Source organism: Leuresthes tenuis, unplaced genomic scaffold, assembly GCF_036924035.1.
Source record: "Leuresthes tenuis unplaced genomic scaffold, fLeuTen1.0.hap1 SCAF_11, whole genome shotgun sequence".
Lineage (NCBI taxonomy): Eukaryota > Metazoa > Chordata > Actinopteri > Atheriniformes > Atherinopsidae > Leuresthes > Leuresthes tenuis.
Window position 1 is genome coordinate 23,714,419 of NW_027325365.1, and position 18,059 is coordinate 23,732,477.

General features: G+C 40.9%; 2 protein-coding genes across 2 annotated transcripts in view; both read right to left on the bottom strand.

Annotated features, from left to right (window-relative positions):
* Positions 1–626: 626 nt before the first annotated feature.
* Positions 627–10,149, bottom strand: guf1 (GTP binding elongation factor GUF1). Its single transcript, XM_072396180.1, has 17 exons — positions 9,721–10,149; positions 9,434–9,545; positions 9,114–9,262; positions 8,879–8,959; positions 8,708–8,785; positions 8,539–8,622; positions 8,394–8,458; positions 8,094–8,297; positions 6,533–6,672; positions 6,160–6,283; positions 5,595–5,727; positions 4,976–5,119; positions 4,106–4,239; positions 2,757–2,858; positions 1,202–1,321; positions 1,007–1,043; positions 627–894 (listed from the first exon to the last, which is right to left on the bottom strand). Exons 1-17 carry the CDS (start codon positions 9,904–9,906, stop codon positions 760–762), a joined length of 2,028 nt encoding a protein of 675 aa, XP_072252281.1. The 5' UTR covers positions 9,907–10,149; the 3' UTR covers positions 627–759.
* Positions 10,150–14,549: 4,400 nt separating this feature from the next.
* The window catches only part of LOC140318382 (gamma-aminobutyric acid receptor subunit alpha-2), a 34,040-nt gene continuing 30,530 nt past the window's right edge, over positions 14,550–18,059 (bottom strand). Inside the window, exon 10 of the mRNA XM_072396181.1 lies at positions 14,550–17,979. Coding sequence (XP_072252282.1) covers positions 17,671–17,979 — 309 coding nt within the window. The 3' untranslated portion in view covers positions 14,550–17,670. The remainder of the gene's footprint in view (positions 17,980–18,059) is intronic.

The window sequence follows — 18,059 nt, forward strand, 5'->3', positions numbered from 1 at the left end:
GGACCTTCCACCATCAAGCGCCTGCTTTTGAGTTTACTAGAGTTTGTTATTAGCTAACTTCAACAGTCCAGGTGGCTATACAACCTTACCTATCTGACAAAAACATGAACGTCATATAAACACATAATTACTGAGATTCACAAGAAGTGCTAATATTCTTTCCAAAAGTCTACACTGAAAGAATGATTTCCTAACAGTATTTCACTCTGCTGAAGCTCAAAACTTGTACTCCTCACCTTTACTACAGCAACAGCCAATAAAGCCCTAAATCACATTTTCTATTTGATTTTTTTTCACATTTGTGTTTCTACAAGTTGTGTCTTATCTAAACCATTAATGTGGCCTGAGGCTGACTGGAAATGAGCACAGAACTGAATGAACCTATACATATGTGTGTTGTGTGTGTGAGACGCTGCTGCCATCTACTGGAAGTTCTACTGGACTTCGAGGAAAATAAGAATAGTTTTTTCTTTCCTGTAACTTCTGTTTTTTCAGGACTCTTAACACGTGAGGCGTGGGACACAGAAGTATGAACCACTTTGGATGATTGAAGGAAATCACCAGAAAAATAAGCGCAACAAAGGCAAAAGCTGCTAAATATCACAGAGGAGTAGTAAACAAACACCAGAGCTTATAGCACTTTATTCAAAGTAAATCTTACAGAGCTCTTCAATAAAAGTGACCTATTCCTTGTATATGTATATATACATATACATACATGTAGAATACTTTGTAATAATGCATCAATAGTACCACTCTCTACTTTTCCTTCCTCTTCAGGACATTAATGAAGGCATCTTTGGGAACTTCCACGTTGCCGATGCGCCTCATCTTCTTTTTACCCTCTGCCTGTTTCTTCAGTAGCTTCATCTTCCGGGTTATATCTCCTCCATACTACGGAAAAAGGAAAAAGAAAAGGAACAAAAAGACTAATTCTGGGCACCCGCTTGTATATTTTTTACAATAGTTTTGTTTTTGGAAAGAAAAAACGGATGGATTTACTTACACATTTTGCAAGAACATTTTTCCTAAATGCTTTTATCCTGAAACAGACACATATGCACTATGGTCACACAACATATTCACTCCATTACATCACATCTTTTCAGGCCAAGTTTATCCATCTGGCATTTTTCAGAAGTACTTTGCAGCTGTACTGGGCATCATTTTGCACCTTTCTCAGTGCAGTCCTTGTACTTACGTTTCCCTTGCGATGACCTTACTTCCGATGGCTGCCTGTATGGCAATCTCAAACATCTGCCTCGGAATGGAATCCTTGAGTCGCTCACACATGGCCTTCCCTGAGCTGTACGCCCGGTCCCTTCAAAGACAACATACTTATCAGAAGCTGAAGCAATTTAAAAAACAAAAGCTGACTGAGTGGTGGTTATATTTGCTTTATGCTCATGGAAAGGCAAGAAAGTGCGGCTCACTAAATCATCACCCTGTAAATGCAGCCATAGACTCTGGTCGAGCACAATAAATCCATACTATTATTCTAAATCGGCAAGTCACAAGATGCACAAAGTTTTCTTGGTTTCATCAAACCGGGATCGAAGCTGAACTTTTTCAAGATATACATTTTTTTTTCCTTTAATCTTTTGTGTTCAGTCGTCTGATGAAGAAGGAGGAAGGGCTCCGAAATGTCAGGTTACGCCGTGTGATCCTCAGATTGTAAGAGTGATGTGAAAAAGAAAAGAAGAAATCATCTGGGGCTTTATTATGTATCAAAGAGGTCCTAAAAGAGGTCACATCCGCCGAGACAAACGTTTTCAGCACACACATTAGAAGCAAACATCTCCACTTTGGTCACACTTGTTCAGTCTTTTTTTCTTCAGATGTGTCTCTTTAGTGTTTTGCGGTTTCTCTGAGCATCGCACGCTCTGACCTTGGGCTGAACTCGCTGGGCCGTCCACTCCTGCGGAACAACAGCGACAGCCTTGGATGTTTTCCACTTGTGAATAATCTTTCCCACAGTGGAACGATGACCTCCGAACAGCTTGAAAGTTTGGCTGTCGAGGCTGATGTCTTTCCCCTCTTTGGCACAGAGTGACACACATTTTGGCTTTGTCTTTGTTAAATGAATACTGACATTGTGTAATATATCAGGGGTTATACATCTGAGGTAGAACTGACCTCATTTTAAGACCCTGGTAAGGACCAGATGACTTTTCATTATGTCATGCTACATAAAACCTTCTGAAAAAGGACAGTAAGTTTGACATAAATTAATTGACATCTCCACTGAAAGAGGATTATATGTATAGAATGTACTTATTGTAAAAGATTGTCTGCTCTGTGATTGGTTCTTCTCTCTTAAATAATAATAGACTGAAGCTAGGCTTGATTTGACCTGATGCCGAGGCATACAGAATAAGTGGAATGAGACAGAGTGGCCTTCATCGGTGAAGCGTAGCTTCTTTCAGTTACTGAGGCTTTTTTGGCTCTTGAACTTTGGTAGATAGTCCATTAAACACTGATCTGCTGTTCGTCCTCACTTTTCTACTGGAAAGTTACTGTGCTGTCCTTGTCATAAATAGAATGAAGTCCTTGTTTGGTGTGTAAAGTCGTGTTAATGCCAGCTGCCAAGAGGCCAGTTTCATGCTTTCCATAGCGTTGAATACATTTTATGCTCCAGAGGACCAGGATAATCGCTACAGTAATTAAGGACCATATAGTATGACCTTGAGAGCAACATTAACGTTAATAATTGGGCTACAGGAGACTGCAGTGACACAGCATTATTTGAAAGGTACCTGTGCACGATCGTGGTGAGCTCCTCCACTGGCCGCCCATTCAGCAGGATGTCCATCTTTATCAAGTCAGCAGCCTGGTAGCCTGAATTCTCATAATCGAAGCTGTGCAAGATCGAATCAGAAAGATGACGAGCTGAACACACGAAAAGCGATAAACATGCAACACTAGGGGCTCTTAGGAAGGAAAAGACACGTCACAAGAAAAAACAAGCTTCTAACATTAGCCTTTTGAACTTTAAATCCGTAGAGATGCCATTTCTACAAACAGAGTGTATGAAATTTAGTTTTAGAGCCCATTTCAAGATTCAGTTTAAATTCTTTTTACTTGATTTTAAGAGTCTCAACAGTATGGCGCCTTCCTACTAGTCCAGGTTTCTACAGACCAGTTAGTCTGGAGCATTCCACAATCAAGGCCTGATCATCTTACAACACTTTGAGCAGGATATCTTGGCTTTAGCCATGCAAGTACAGTTTATTTAATTTTTTTCATTGTACTGTTTTATTGCTGATTTTAGTTCATATTTACAGCAGATTTAGTGACTGCTGATTGGTATACACATTCATAGAACTCCTACAGCACCTTGGTCACCTGAGGCTTCTTTTAAATCTGCTACAGGAATAAACTTTGACTTGACTTTGCTCGTCTTTGAGGAAAACAATCAGATAGAATGTATCTGAGTGGCACGCGTGTTCAATTCAAGGTGATGCTGTTTGCCCCTTACGGTGTGGTTCAGGTGGACGTGCATGGCTCTTCTATGCTTCTATACTGCACATGCTCAGTGTGTGGCCGGATCAGCTGTTTACCATCGCAGCGTGTGTGAAGCAGCACACACACACAGCTTTGCTCTGTATGTTTTTATCACACTACACTGATTCAGAGAAGTGAACAGTAGCTTTTGCAATGAATGACAGGCTTTCAGTTCAGAAGGGTTTGACTCTTTTGGGTGTGATCACTAACAACGCAACACTGGAGCTCAGCTCTGGTCAGAGAAGAAAAAGCACAGATCCATCTGTAAATTCACACTCGCAGCCAATAAACACGGTCACGTATTCGTTTGTCATATACGCATGCAATCCACGAATGAGACGTAATTCATTTTGCAAATGCTGTGCTAGACTTTTAAATGACTTGTGTGTGCGCTCCTGCAGACATGTTGTCGTGCAAGGCCACAGGTGGCGATTCTCTCTGACCAATCAGCAGCAGCTCTCAGAGTTTCTACGTATCTGCTTGACTTGCTCGGAATCTCAGCTGAGGCAATACCAAAAAGAAGTATCATTCAGTATCAGTTATGTTATGCGGTGGCATAACTGATACCAGCTCCAGTGGAACCGGAGGCGATCAGCCTTACCTGGCATATCCAGATGACATTGATTTGAGGAGGTCATAGAAATCCACAACGATTTCATTCAGAGGGAAGACATATTTCATCATGACACGTTGGTCATCTATGTACACCATATTCTTCTGGACCGCCCTGCGATTCTAGAAGACAAAAAAAAAAAAAGAATCAATCGTGTTAGAACTTTATTAATTACCTGTCAAGGAAGAGCGGTTCTGGTGATCAACTTTTGAATTACAATTGAGGGAGACACATGTGAGGGATGGCAAAGGCTTGGACGTGTCAGGTTTCTTGTGCTTTGTTTTTGGCAAACCTGCACTTCATCTGATCCCGTCAAACTCCATATGTATACATGTGCAGTATACATGTTTAAATCTCCTGTAATCTACTTCAAGGTAATCCTTAATGGAAAAAGGGGAGTTATTCATTTCAAATTCTGTCTGCAGCAAAACAATCTAAGCTTCAATTAGCAGATGTTGGTATAATTCAACCAAAGCTTCATATAAGGAAAGCCCTACATAGAGACATGCATTGACTATAGAGCTTTATGTGCATCCGTTTTTATTACCGCACACATTTCCATCCACCCATCTAAAAACATCTGCTTTTAAACAGCTCTAAGTTACCATCACCAGTTCTGTACACGGGGCCAAACTTGCCCCCACCATTTAAACACAACCGTATGCACCTCTTTGTTTGCCGATGGGCAATTACACGTACATGTCGGACTGAGTACTCTCTTTTTCTGGCCTGATCGGTGCCCTGTGTGCACATGATCATTTACTGTTGCTGTGCATTAACTGGGCACATTCCCGCTCTCCCTGTCAAAGCAGGCTGCTTTGAACAGTTTAAACTGCAGCTTTCCACTGTTTTTCTTACCAAGCAAAGATTCATTATCTTGCCCGTGTAAGTGTCTGGAGCGAGAATGGTCCCCAGCACCATGGGCTCCAAATACTCCGATACATGCGATCTGTCGGGAAAATGAGCCGGATTCACAATGGTTATCTCCTCACCACCGTGCTCCTGTAAGAAGAAGAAGAAGACGACTCAAACATGGGATGAACTCAGTGATGCTCGTCTTGTAAAGTTATGTTTTGAAGGGAATGAAAGACAAACCACATTTATAGAATTTCTAATCTGACAAGACCGAGACATCATAGACATTAATCATAGGCAGATTAATGAGAAAATCTTAGAAATAGCATTTACTACCTTCGCTGCCAGTGGGATAACGAATGTAGTTTCCAGGTTAATTCAACTTGAACACATCATGCACTCAAACTAGCGCCTGTCTTTAACATGAAACATGTGACCGTCCTCTTAAGGATTTCCTATCAAGCATCAGCCTTATATCACTCACAGGGACGCATGCCGGTGGACGCAAGACAGCCTTGATCTATTATCAATTTCCTGCCGAGTGGAAACATTCTGTTGCAATCAGTGCGAGTCAAACTCAGCTGTAAAACTGGAAGATGTATGAGCGGGAGAGCGCTCTTACCTTGATGAGTTTGGCTGAGGAGAGGATAGCCTTGTAGGGCACGGTGGGCGCAGTTACAATGACAGAGGCATTGTACTCCTGCTCCAGCCTCTGATTGAACACCTCCATATGGAGAAGACCCAGGAAGCCAAGTCTGTGGGAGGACAGGAAGGTCCACAGTTTGAAGTCAAGCTTGATAATTGATACGAGTGTTTTTAATTTCAAAGAGTCTGGCTGGGAGGAGTTTGCCTACGGGACTCATTGCTATTCCAGGACAGTGTCATGCTTCTAAATGATTTAAATCCTCGCAACTACTAGGAGAAACTCTAAATCATCTGGATTGGTAATGAAATTTGTGACAACAAATAAACTCTTATTTGGCTGCCTTTTCTGCCAACTTATAATATGTCCCAAGGAAAGGTATTTGCCAGTAAGTATACGAGAGGAGTGTCCAAACGAACCTCTTCCGCAGTGAAAACCAGACCCTTTTTGTTTTCTTTCGCCTCCACTGTACAAGAAATAACCGGCTCCATGGATAATAAAGCCTTCTTTTTTTTTTTATTCCCAGGAAAGCATTCGTTCTGACCTCCAGCCTGCTCCCAGGGCCAGGCTGCTGTCTCTCTGCACTGTGACACTCGAGTCATTCAGGGTCAGCCTCTCAATGGCACTGCGAAGACCGGGGTATTCTGACTGGTCCATTGGATACATGCCTGAGGGACAGTCCGAAAAAGAAAAAGAAATTAATAAAAAATAAAAAAATGAAAGCAGTGATTGCACCATGCCAGCTAGAGAAAAACAAAATGCACCAACGGACCTTAGAGCTGTAAACCCATTAGGATCTGAGTGCACCACTTCCAACATTCAGTCGGTGCCTAAGATCTTAATGGCTTCCTTTTAAGATGGTTATATTATTTCTCATCTAGAAGCAAGAAGCAGCCGTGGATGAGAGCAGCTCTTACCAGCGAAGACCATGGCTTTGGCAGGCTTAAATCCTGGAAGAGCGTCCACCGGCTGCTCCTGCAGGTGGAGTGTGTCGCCAATCTGGGCCTCCTTCACGTCCTTCATCCCTGTGATTATATATCCCACTTGGCCTGCAAAGCTACAAAAAAAGCCCAGATCAGAAAGACACACAATACGACAGATGAATGAAAAGTCTGTTAATTGTTCATCGTGTACCGGTGCTCTTTACAGAGCTGGTCCACTGCACAACAGTTAGAAAAGTCTCTCCATCTTTAAACACCAAGAACAAACCTGTGAACCTTTGTGAAAAAAGTACACGAAGCGTCACAGATGCACGTGTTTTCTGACTGTTATTTCATGCATTTTGCGATGACGCAACTTCGAGAAAATTCAGGGATAAGCGTCAGACGCTTTAACGCATTGAGAAATTTTAAACACAAATTTAAAGGGAGAGGCCTTTTTTTTCATAAAACAAATCAGCAGTGACTGACTGACACTGCTTTTAAGATCACCGACAGAAGAGAGTTTTGCAAGATCTATCCTGTCTTAGTGTAGCATTTTCTGACAGTCGACTGCCTCAGATGTGTGAAACAGTGTCAAATTTTGATCCATATTTTGACCTCATTTCTGCATATTTTGCTTTCAACCGGCCAGACTTCCTTATGATCGTTCAAAGCGGCCTTCAGCAACAGTTCCAGACTTTCTGGCAGTCTTTCAGAGATTTTTCACTAATTTTCAGTCCAGCTCTCGTACTCGACTATCTTTAGAGGAATGTGTTTTTCTGTTTAACTTTAAAAATGCATCCAACTGAAAGGATGAACAACTAGTGCTGTTCAACAAACAGACTATTTTAATTGTAGTTTAGAAACTTTGTTGCTCGCAGCCTGTCACAAAGACACATCCTTTGTTCCTGTTTCTTTAGTCACATCTATGAAAAACACCAAAGATAACACAGTTTGACAGACAGAAAATAGTTTTTTGCACCGACAAGGCGATTCCCAAAGAGCTTTTAGCTGAAAACTTGGCATATCTCAGCATGGTGAAGAAGAAAGAAGAAGTGTCAGGCCTGAAAAGCTATCTGCTGCAGAAGAACAGTATCTGAAAGTGATGTCCTTAAGAAAGAGGAAAACAAATCCAGCAAAGACCTGACACAGGACCTGAGAGATGCATCTGGACCTTCAGCTGATCCATCTACTGTTCAACATTACTGAAGCAGTGTGGCATCATCTTGACAGGGAAACAGAACAAAAGGCAGCCAACATCCAAAGAAGAGCTTTGGGGTGTCCTTCAAGAAGCCTGGAGAACTATTCTTTAAAGAAGGGTTCTGACTGTGTTGGAGAATAAAGGTGCTCAGAGCAAACATTGACTTTAAAGAACTGTACAAAAACTGTTTTTGTCTTATATACTGTAATTCTATTTGTGTTTGGAAATGCTTCCATAAATCAGTGCTCCTATTTCCCGGCACGTCATAAAGAAGTGAGGGGCGGCTTTGGACTTCGGCACAGCTCTGTGGAATATGTGGGGTGTGTGTGACACAGAATGAGGATGAACGCAGTTTACAGCTTCTGCGTCGGGTGCTCATCTGGCCGCAGGAGGCCCAGCTCGTTGACCTCGTAGGTTTTGCCGAGATGGGTCGACACGACTTTGTCCCCTTTTTTGACTCGACCTCCAAACACAGCGATGTTGGCCACCACTCCTCTGTAATGGTCGAAATTGGAGTCGAACACCAGGGCTTTAAACGGGTCATTGGTGCTTCCCGCGGGCCTGGAAGAAGAAAAAAATAATCAAATTAAACACATCTAGTTGTGTTTAAGATGAAGATGACTCACATGTGAAATGGAATAATCTGAGCACGCTTACGCTGGGATCCTGTCCACGATGGCTTGGAGCACCTTATCAACATTTGTTCCAAGTTTGGCTGAAATCTGAGAAACACGAAGAGATATTTTCTCAGAAAAGTGATTACTTCAGTAAAAAAGTACTTTGTGCATGTGCTCCATCTTACCCGGATGCACTCCTCACGTGGGATATCAAACACCTTTTCGATCTGAGACTCCACTCTCTCTGGATCCGCATTTTTCAAATCAATCTGAGGGAAAAATGTCAGAATCATCTTTCAGGTAAAGAGGGAAATGACTCTTAAATGAGCGCAGCAGCGGGGGGTCTGAGTGTACCTTGTTAATCACAGGGATGATCGTCAGCTGAGCTTCAAAAGCCAGGTAGAAGTTGGCCACAGTTTGTGCTTGAATGCCCTTCACAAGAAAAACTAATTGTCAACAAATTCTTAATATGCAGGAAGTCCATAAATCCTCCCACAATCATTCAGGAGAAAAAAAGTTTAGTACCTGATTGGCATCAACGATCAACAGGACGCCTTGGCATGCAGAGAGCGAGCGCGATACTTCGTAACTGAAGTCAACATGACCCTGAAGAGACCATCAAATTATTTTCCCTAAACTTTTTAGCAGCACAGTTGTGCAACATGTAGACACATCAATCGGACGGATGAATCCTCTAAGGTCCGATTAAACAAAAGCAAAAAAACCTCCTCATAATGTCCCAACCCAGCTCACAACTTACGGGTGTGTCAATGAGGTTCAGGAGATACTGCTGTCCCTCATAGGGGTAAATCAACGAGGCAGTCTGGGCCTTCACGGTGATTCCTCTCTCCCGCTCAACCTGAAGCTTGTCCAGAACCTGTTTGTTCTTCTCAGTCTTTGCTATAGCACCTGAAGTACGACATGATTTACTCAGTTATCTTGCAACAACTAGAGACCCAAGGTCACGTCAACAAATGTCACCATGTGGAACTCAAAAAGTGACCCAAGTGATGTGTATGTGTCCGACTGTGTGTACTGTAGGCCCTCAGAAAGCTGGAGCCTCTTAAAAAGAAAATATACCAGTCATTTCCAAGAGCCGGTCAGCCAAAGTGCTTTTCCCATGGTCAATGTGGGCGATGATGCAGAAATTCCTGATTTTGTCCACAGGGAACTTAGACAGGTCGACAGTGTCCTTAAGAGGGAGAGGAAAAGAGCTGGCTAACTCCTGGCAGCATCTCAACAAGCTTCCACAGTAACATTTTGACTGTGTAACAGTGTATTACTAAGTTATGATTAAGAAGCAACATAGATTGCTAATAATGACTTTGAGTGATGCATTCACGGCCACCTGTTTATGCTTAAGGTACCTTTTCGGGTTGTGTGCTCATCAGTCTGAAGCTGCTGGACAACACAGGCAGACTTTTCATCCAGCGGTGTCTGAACACAGTGTAGCTCACATTGCAGCTAGCAATTTTTCTTCTGCACATTTTAAACTGTAAAACGCGTCTTAGTATGGGTATCTCAGAGAACCGTTTCGCTATAGAAAAGGACATGTTTTCTTTCAGCTGGTAGGCTCACGGCTTTAAGACAGGAGAGACAGATAAATGTTAGCTAACCTTTCAGTGGCTAGCAACGGAAAACTTCATGGTAAAATACCAAAAAATGGAAACATGGCGGACCGTCTGCGTAATGTCCCAATGATTTAAGAAATAATACACGAAAATTATAAATATACTTATCAAATAGTCCTGGGTTAACCCCGGTGCGTGAGCTCTAAGAGTGCTGACATTTTAGGTGACAGGTCAGCAGCAAAGTCTCATGGGAAATGTAGTTGTTTTCGTTTTTTCAAACCAGAGACGATAAGCATGAATTAAGACAACATTTCCTCAATAGCTTCCACTTCCATCGTGTCCATTGGTTGACTGAAATGTGAGAGATAATTTCTTCCTCAACATTTGGAGCTCTAGAATAGGATTTTGCGCCGTTTTAGTCTTTGTTTGGTGAGCATCCGTAACTGGTGTCTATGGTGTTTGGCTCGGGATTAATAACCTAAAGACACTTTATTATTATTATTATTATTTTTTTTTTACGATTCAAAGCATCTTAGAGAATCATTTTAGAAAAAGATCCTTTAAATGACTGACAGTCGGATGTCCCGCCCACTCAGTCTGTCAAATGGATAAAAATGGATATCAGTTGCTATGACAACCAAGCTGCCTCTTGCACATGAATAGATTACTGCTTCTCTCCATTGTGCAACCAGAGATAATAAGCTTCTATTAGCCCCAGTTTCTGCCTGTCATGCAATAATTTTTTTTATTTTCTTTCTTTCTTTTTCCTTGCTTTTGTTTTACATTTGGGACTTTTACACTGGTGGAAGCATGTGATTCAATTTTTTTTTCATCTCTCAAAAGAAGAGGTTGGTCTCTTGGCAATCTTATCAATTGCAGTTACATCAGTTATAAAGGCATCTCATTTCTTCCTCAAATACTTCTCTGTCTCACGTCCTCTGGACAATGAAAGAAGAGGTTTATGTGCAGTAAATGCTTCTGTCAGACATACAGCAGATCCATATGCTCAGCCTGGAGCGAAATGAAAAGAGGTCAAAAATCAAAAAGTCTAAAGTCAGTTATTCATGTATGTGTATGTATTTTAAAACTCACTAAAAATCATCAAGTTCTATTACTACTATTTCTAAACGATGTCATTTACTCAGATCTGTACCGTTGTGAAATGTTTTGTCACAGAAGGCTTCCAAACATGGCATATGCCTCTCACCTGATTACCTCTTTCACAGAATCTTTCTTGCCTTGGGGGAAGTAATAGGGCATCTGCTTGCAGTCAGCAGATCTCACAGGGTACTGGAAGAGGTTTTGTACTCATGAAACACAACCATCATGCAACGACATCTCATCAAACTGCTTGCTGTTTCTTCACAAAAGTTGTAACTTTGGCAGCTTGTGTGCATTTTCAAGACAAATTTTCTCCGGATATAAATGTACAAAATCTGCACTGTCGCTGTCATGGTAATCCGGTCAATGGGTTTAGTATAAGTATTCACCCATTTGGCATGTATCTTATTTTGAATCATTGTGATTATTATGTGATCATTTTATGTGATTATGTCAGTCGTGTAAATTGGTGAGTAGAGTCGAATAAAAACAAAAAACTCTATTAATTCTTGTAAAAAAAAAAAAAAAAAGGAAAGTTAACTCCATAGAATAAACACAACATCAAAGCATTTTGTGAAATAGTCATGTTTTGACTGTTGCGTCACATTTGATAAGAGAAAAAGTCCCCATTCGAAGGTTGGAGGGGCTGGATGATGGCATACCTGACTTCCCAAAGGGAGAGTCAAGATCAAGTCCCATCCTGGCCTCTGGGACCTTCACATAGCTTTACCATCAAATGTCATTTTTTAATTCTGTCACTGTTTTGTCAATGTTTCACCCATGGCAAACTACTTAGTTATGGTTAGGAATACAAAACAAGATGGTCAAGCTTGGCAAAACTCAATCGCTTGCCTAAAACTCACCCTGTAACAATATATTTCATCGGAATATCCTTTTCCGGGATTGCAGGCTACCAAGTCCTGCCCCCTTGGCTAAGCACACAAAATGTGTAGAAACCATACGAACATCCTCTTGAAATACAGTATTTTGAAACAGATATTTGATATTTGCATTGATCAAATTATTCAAACCCCACAAAAATCCATTTTAATTTGTAAGGGAAAGAAGAAGGAAACATGCCAAAGGGGGTGAAAACTTTCATAAAGCACTGTCTAGGTTTAATGGATTTAGTGATGAAAGCAGAGGCTAGTGGCTTTACTACCTCTCTATCAGCAGTTAAGCAAACAAACAAAATAAAAAGAATATTTTCTAAATCTTTTTCAGTGATTAGAAATCAGACTTTTGAAGTTCCCTCAGAAAAAAAGGTGATCTGGCATTTACCAATTAAGAGCTCTAAATCACTGTTTAGCTGCGACCAGTAGATAAAGCCTTACATATCATGCTGTACTTTCATTTCCAAGCAGAATAGTCTTGAAGTGTGACTCACATTTGAATGCTCCAATCTGACATTTACAAAAATTGTAAATGATTCTCAATTATGAAGATTTCAAGACATGCATGTAAGCAGCTCAGCTCCAACCAACTAGATACCTCCCACCCATCAGCACTGATTTGCATCAGGCCTCACGGTCTCGAAGTGGACAAATGGGGTCAGCTGTGAACTGAGGAGAAAAGGTTTAGGGAAGACAGTGGAAAATGTAACTTCAGCGAGCGTTGCATCACAGCTCAGTGCCACAGGGCTTTACTAACACATTTATAATGATAGTTCCTGGCAGTATAGAATCATTGGTTGAGATGATCCTGTCCTGCTGAAGATGAGTTGGACTGTCTCACCCGTGGTCCCATGAGCTTACTGGGCTATTACCAGTGAACTGTAGTTTTACACAGCTCAGTTCTTAAAGGTTACCTGAAATACAGCTCATTTAGGTGTCTTTTGTTTGTTTTTTTACTATTCTGCCATGATGTTAATGTATCTGAGAAGTCGGTGGGTCAGTTTACCAGCATATTTTGGGCCTTCTGAGGAGTCAGAACGTTGCCAGACTACTAGTTCTGACAAGTGAAAGCTTTGTAGTAAACGATTTGTTTGGTTGGGGCTGGTGGAAAATGAGAGTTTGAAAGATACAATTACAAACCTAATTTTGAAAAAAGCTTGACATCTGGATAAAAAAAAGTCAAACCATCTCTCATCACGATAGAAAACATATCAAATATGTAAAGTGAGACATTTTGCTATTTTCTGAAAAGTATTAGCTCATCTAGAATTTGATGGCAGCAACACGTCTCATAAAAAGTTGGGACAGGGCAATAAAAGGCTCGAAAAGTAAGTGTTATTATAAAGAAACAGCTGGAGGAACATGCTGCATCTAATTAGATTAATTTGCAACAGGTAAGCAACATGATTGGGTATTTAAAAAAGGCACTTTAGAGAGGCAGAGTCTCTCAGAGGTAAAGATGGGCAGACGTTCAGCCATCTGCAAAAGCTACATCTATAAATGGTGGAACAACTTCAGAATGATATTTGTCAGTGTAAAATTTTAAAGGCTTTAAATATTCCACCATCCACAGTGCATAATATTGTCAAAATATTCTGAGAACCCGGAGACATTTCTGAGTGCTGGGGACACAGCTGAAAAGCAACACTGGATGCCAGTGATCTTTGGGTTCTCAGGCAGCACTGCATGAAAACAGACCTGATTCTGTTATGGAAATCATTGCATGGGCTCACAAACACTCCCAGAAATCAGTGTCTGCAAACACCATTCTCCCACCCACTAATGTAGTTTAAAACTCTATCAAAAGTAGTAAACAATGTGAACATGATCTAGAAACACAGCCATACTCTTTGGGCCAAATTCTATTTAAAATGGACTTAGGCAAAGTGGGGAAAACTGCTCTCTGGCCAGATGAATCTAAGTTCTTATTAGAAACTATGGAATCAAGAGGAGAGGGACCATCCAGCTTGTTATCAGCACGCAATTTAAAAGCTTGTATCTCTAATGGTATGGGGGTGTGTTAGTGTCTCTATGGAACTGGCAACCTGCACATCTGGAAAGGCAGCATCAATCCTGAGAGGTACACACAGGTTTTAGAACAAGATGTGCTTCCATCCAGATTACGTCTTTTTCGAGGAAGGCCTTGCTTATTTCAGCAAGACAATGCTAAACTTAAAACTGCATCTACTACAACAGCATAGCTTTGTAGGAGAAGAGTTTGGGTGTTTTCCTGCAGTCCAGACCTTTGACCAAACCGAGAACATCTGGAGCATCACTAAACACACAAGACCCAGGACGGTTGAGCAGCTAGAATTCAGTCCTCTACCAAAGGTCCAACAGCTGGTCTCCTCAGTTCCCAGATGTTTACAGATGTTTATAGTTGTTAGAAGAAGAGGGAATGCTGCATTAAAAGGAGTGCAATAACTCAAATTTAAATGCTATCATATTCATGACCAAAATACTTCTGTTTAAATATGTTTTCAACATATTTGTTGATTTTCTTTTTTAACTACAAAAGCTAAATCTGTACATACACGTACTGTTTATTTGGACATTCTCACAGGGAAATTTGTGTCAACTTCCAAAACCACGACAAAAACTGGATATAAAGAACTGAAATAACATGTTTATTAAAAACTGCGCGCTGAATCAAGCATCCATCACTTTATCTGGAATGTTTAAGTTTCTGTTGGAGAAACTGTGAGACATATATCTGATGACATGAGAAAGAAAAGAAAAAAGGCTAATTCATAAAAATCCTAGATTTTGTCTCCATGCAAAGTTGGTTTCAACTGGTAAATCTGGTTAAATTATCATGAGTAAAATCATATCACCATATGAGAAAGATTAACACCTTAGAGTACATGACTGCTGATATGGGGCTGAACACCAACTTTCTTATATACTATTAATACAGTACAGTGATCGTGGCAGAGATGGTGGAAAAGCAACCATATCTTCAAAAGGTCAAGACAAGACATTTCTCCGCTTCAGAGACTACGATATCATCGTATTGCACACTTCAAAGGAAACTTTTTTTTTAATAGCTAAACAAAAAAAACAAACACTGTGGCAATTCCATAACTTTAACTTAATTGTTTGGATGACTTTCTTTCCAGACTTTCTTGCCACAATTGCTCGCTCCTGCTATTTTCAAGCTGACTGACATCATGATATATGTTGGAAACAGCCAGACACTGGCTTCAGATTTGGAGCAAACATTTAAATGGCAGACATGATGACTAGAGCAACAGAAGTTCTAATTGATATCATCACATTTGCACTGTCCTCCAGAATGATCACCACTTATGGGCGAACACATTTCAAACAAGGAAGTTTGCACGTCTCTCTAAAGGCAGTAATTGTGACCTGAAAATGCCGATAAATAACAATAATTTATTTTGTTTTGTACCTTCCACTCACTTTTCTGCTCTGTTAATAGAGAGTTGCTGTTTTTTTCCTCACTAAATATGCTCGTTTGACAGTGTTTGATGCAAACAGAGTCCCTTCTGGTTACAAACCTGAGGAGAATTATCACCTGGCTCCACAGCTTCAAGTAGTCTCCTTCAGATCATATTGTTTGCTTTTGTTAGTCTTGTTGTTGTCTGTTTTGTTTTGTTTTTTCCAGCTTAAAAAGCCTTGGTCACAGACTGCACACAAAACTTTTAAAATAGGCTGCATGCATGACAAGTTAAGACAATATCCATGTGTCTCCAAATGTTTTGACAGCCAGTAGGGGGTGACTCCACTTTAGAAAACAACCACTTTCACTTGATTTATTACTTTGGTAAGAGCTTTTCCTAATTTATTTACCGAAGAGTATAATCGAGATAGAGTAGCCTAAGCTTTTAGGCAAGGCTAAACTGCGACTACTTATGTTCTCATGTTTAGATTTACCCCTTTTTCACCATTTTAGGCTTAAAAAAACCATAATGGTCATCGGACAAAACGGCAGTCCTGAAACGAATGGATGATGTGAGGATAGCTGTGGGCATCTTTTAGATAAAGAGTCTATAAGGGCTTTCATATAAGACGTGGCAGGCACTGTGCTCTGCTTCGAAACCCATTCATGTCTGACTGTTACTCAACACGAGAACAAAAAGCTCGGCACAGTGCAAGGTCAGCGCTGAAGTTGAGATTATATCAACTGGGGGCACGGTGCTGCTTCCAGCTGGAGGAAGTTTCACTGATCTCATCTAATCACTCGTCTCACATATATTGTCAATCATCCTATAAAGTTGCCTGATGCTTGAAGTTGGTTCTCATTTGTGAATCTCGGTGCAACTCTTCCTTACAATCTGTCAAATTATTCCCTACCCTCCTGAAGTAGACCAGGAAGCGGTCATTGTACTGGTGCAACTTCTGGATGAGCCCCCGTCCCAACTTTTTATGAGACTGCTGTCTCGCCACGAGGATATTATGTACCCACACACTCTTAGCTGCTATACGTCTCTTCCACCTCAGCAATGCCAAGTCTCTCCGCTGAAAGCTTTAGAGATACATCCCGCATCATGTCTTGGAAAAACTAGCTTTTTGTGAAAGCAACTTGTGAAAAAAGCCAACTACAACTTGAACAGCCTCTAATACAGCCTCTAGACATACAAGGTTAGCAACTTCATTAGTTAACTGGGGAAGAAACAAGTTTGGCCCCAGAAAGTTACTAATGAAGTTGGTGAATAACAAAACAGAACTAAAAGGTGACTAAATGTTTGATAGTTCTTTTAAACGTGACTCCTAATGAATGCTAATGTTGGTCAGAGTCTGCTGGTGTGTGAATAGGTGAACTGTTTGCTAACATGTTGGTCGGACTTGCACGTCCGTCATATTTTTGGGGTTTGATTCTGCGCCCCCTGGTGGTGACTCGCTCTTCAAGATTTTTAAGATTATTTTCATACCCATATGATCTACAGTCTTATAGGCAGGATTCACATGGAAACATTTCAGGCGTCAAAGGCCTTCTGTCTCATTCAGTTTGAATGAGATGACATCTTGCTTTGAGGAAAGGGAATTCTGAGTGTGTCGCATCGTTTTTGCTAGCGCTTTGTTTGCATAGCTTTGCTGCAAAGTCGAGGAGAGTAAACATTTTTCGAGTGGCAGTGGAGGTGCCAACGAAATAACCTGCTGCTACAATTTCAATTGTGTGAATCCTGCTCGCTCAGCTTGTTTCTGTTGAGTTATTGTGTTGCGGTAATTCTGGAGATCAGTGTCTGATGGCAGCCCTATATCTGCAGTCACAGGCAATAAAACAAGTTTTAACTGTAACAATATTTTACAAGTGTGTTTTTGCATTGGCTTGGAAAGAAAGAAAGAGTCAGGCCACACTTACATGGCAAAGAACTAAAGAAAAATGAGAACCAGTTCATTTCACTCGAAAGAAAAATACTCACCGTGATATCAAGAAAGTGGGTATTAATTCAACACACTTAGAAGTCATCTTAAATAAAATGTATGTGTTAATGTTAATGTCTTAAATCTTCATTTGGTTTGTATGTACAGTGGCCACGTACTGGAACTGCAAATATGCACTCAAATCAAAGTAATCACACAATATGTTACCATGAAACCTTGAATATAAATATACATACACATTTACAAAAGCCAGACTTTTCAAAAGTGCTGCAGACAGTGTAGAAAACAGGTGGAGATAGAGGGTCACACTGCAATCCAGGACTGCAAAGGTATGTGTACACAGTTTCTGGAGGTATTTGGTTCGTTTCTTAGTCCCCAGACCAGAAGCCATCAAAACTGGTCTCTAATTGGAGGGGACCATGTCCTTTATAACGGGTTCTCTGTTTAAGTAGGTGGCCCAGTAGACAAGGTTGAAGGTGCCAAAGAGAAGTGGAAACATAACCCGTGACATTCTGTCAATTTTGCTAACGCTGTTGAATGTCTTCTTGCTGTCTTGGACTTTGCCGTCTGCTTTGGTCTTGCTGGGATCCGTAGCACCACCTTTGGCCACAGTTGGAAGTGTGCTGGAGTCCTTGGTGATATTAGGTGCGTAGTTGGCCACTGCTACAGCGTAGGCATTATTCTTCTTGACGACAGATGCCCTCTCTTTTTTCTGTCGAGAGACCAAACGCATTAGTTACGATTTCGAAACAACCACGCATATCATAACCCGTCCATGAATTTAAAAGGAAG

Excerpts from the sequence above, each read along its gene's own strand:
- guf1 (XM_072396180.1), bottom strand. The coding sequence starts at position 9,906 with ATGTCCTTTTCTATAGCGAAACGGTTCTCTGAGATACCCATACTAAGA. Across the intron at positions 4,240-4,975 it reads AGATAATGAATCTTTGCTTG|AATCGCAGGGCGGTCCAGAA; the intron begins GTAAGAAAAACA and ends TTTGTCTTCTAG. Across the intron at positions 895-1,006 it reads AAAATGTTCTTGCAAAATGT|TATGGAGGAGATATAACCCG; the intron begins GTAAGTAAATCC and ends CTTTTTCCGTAG.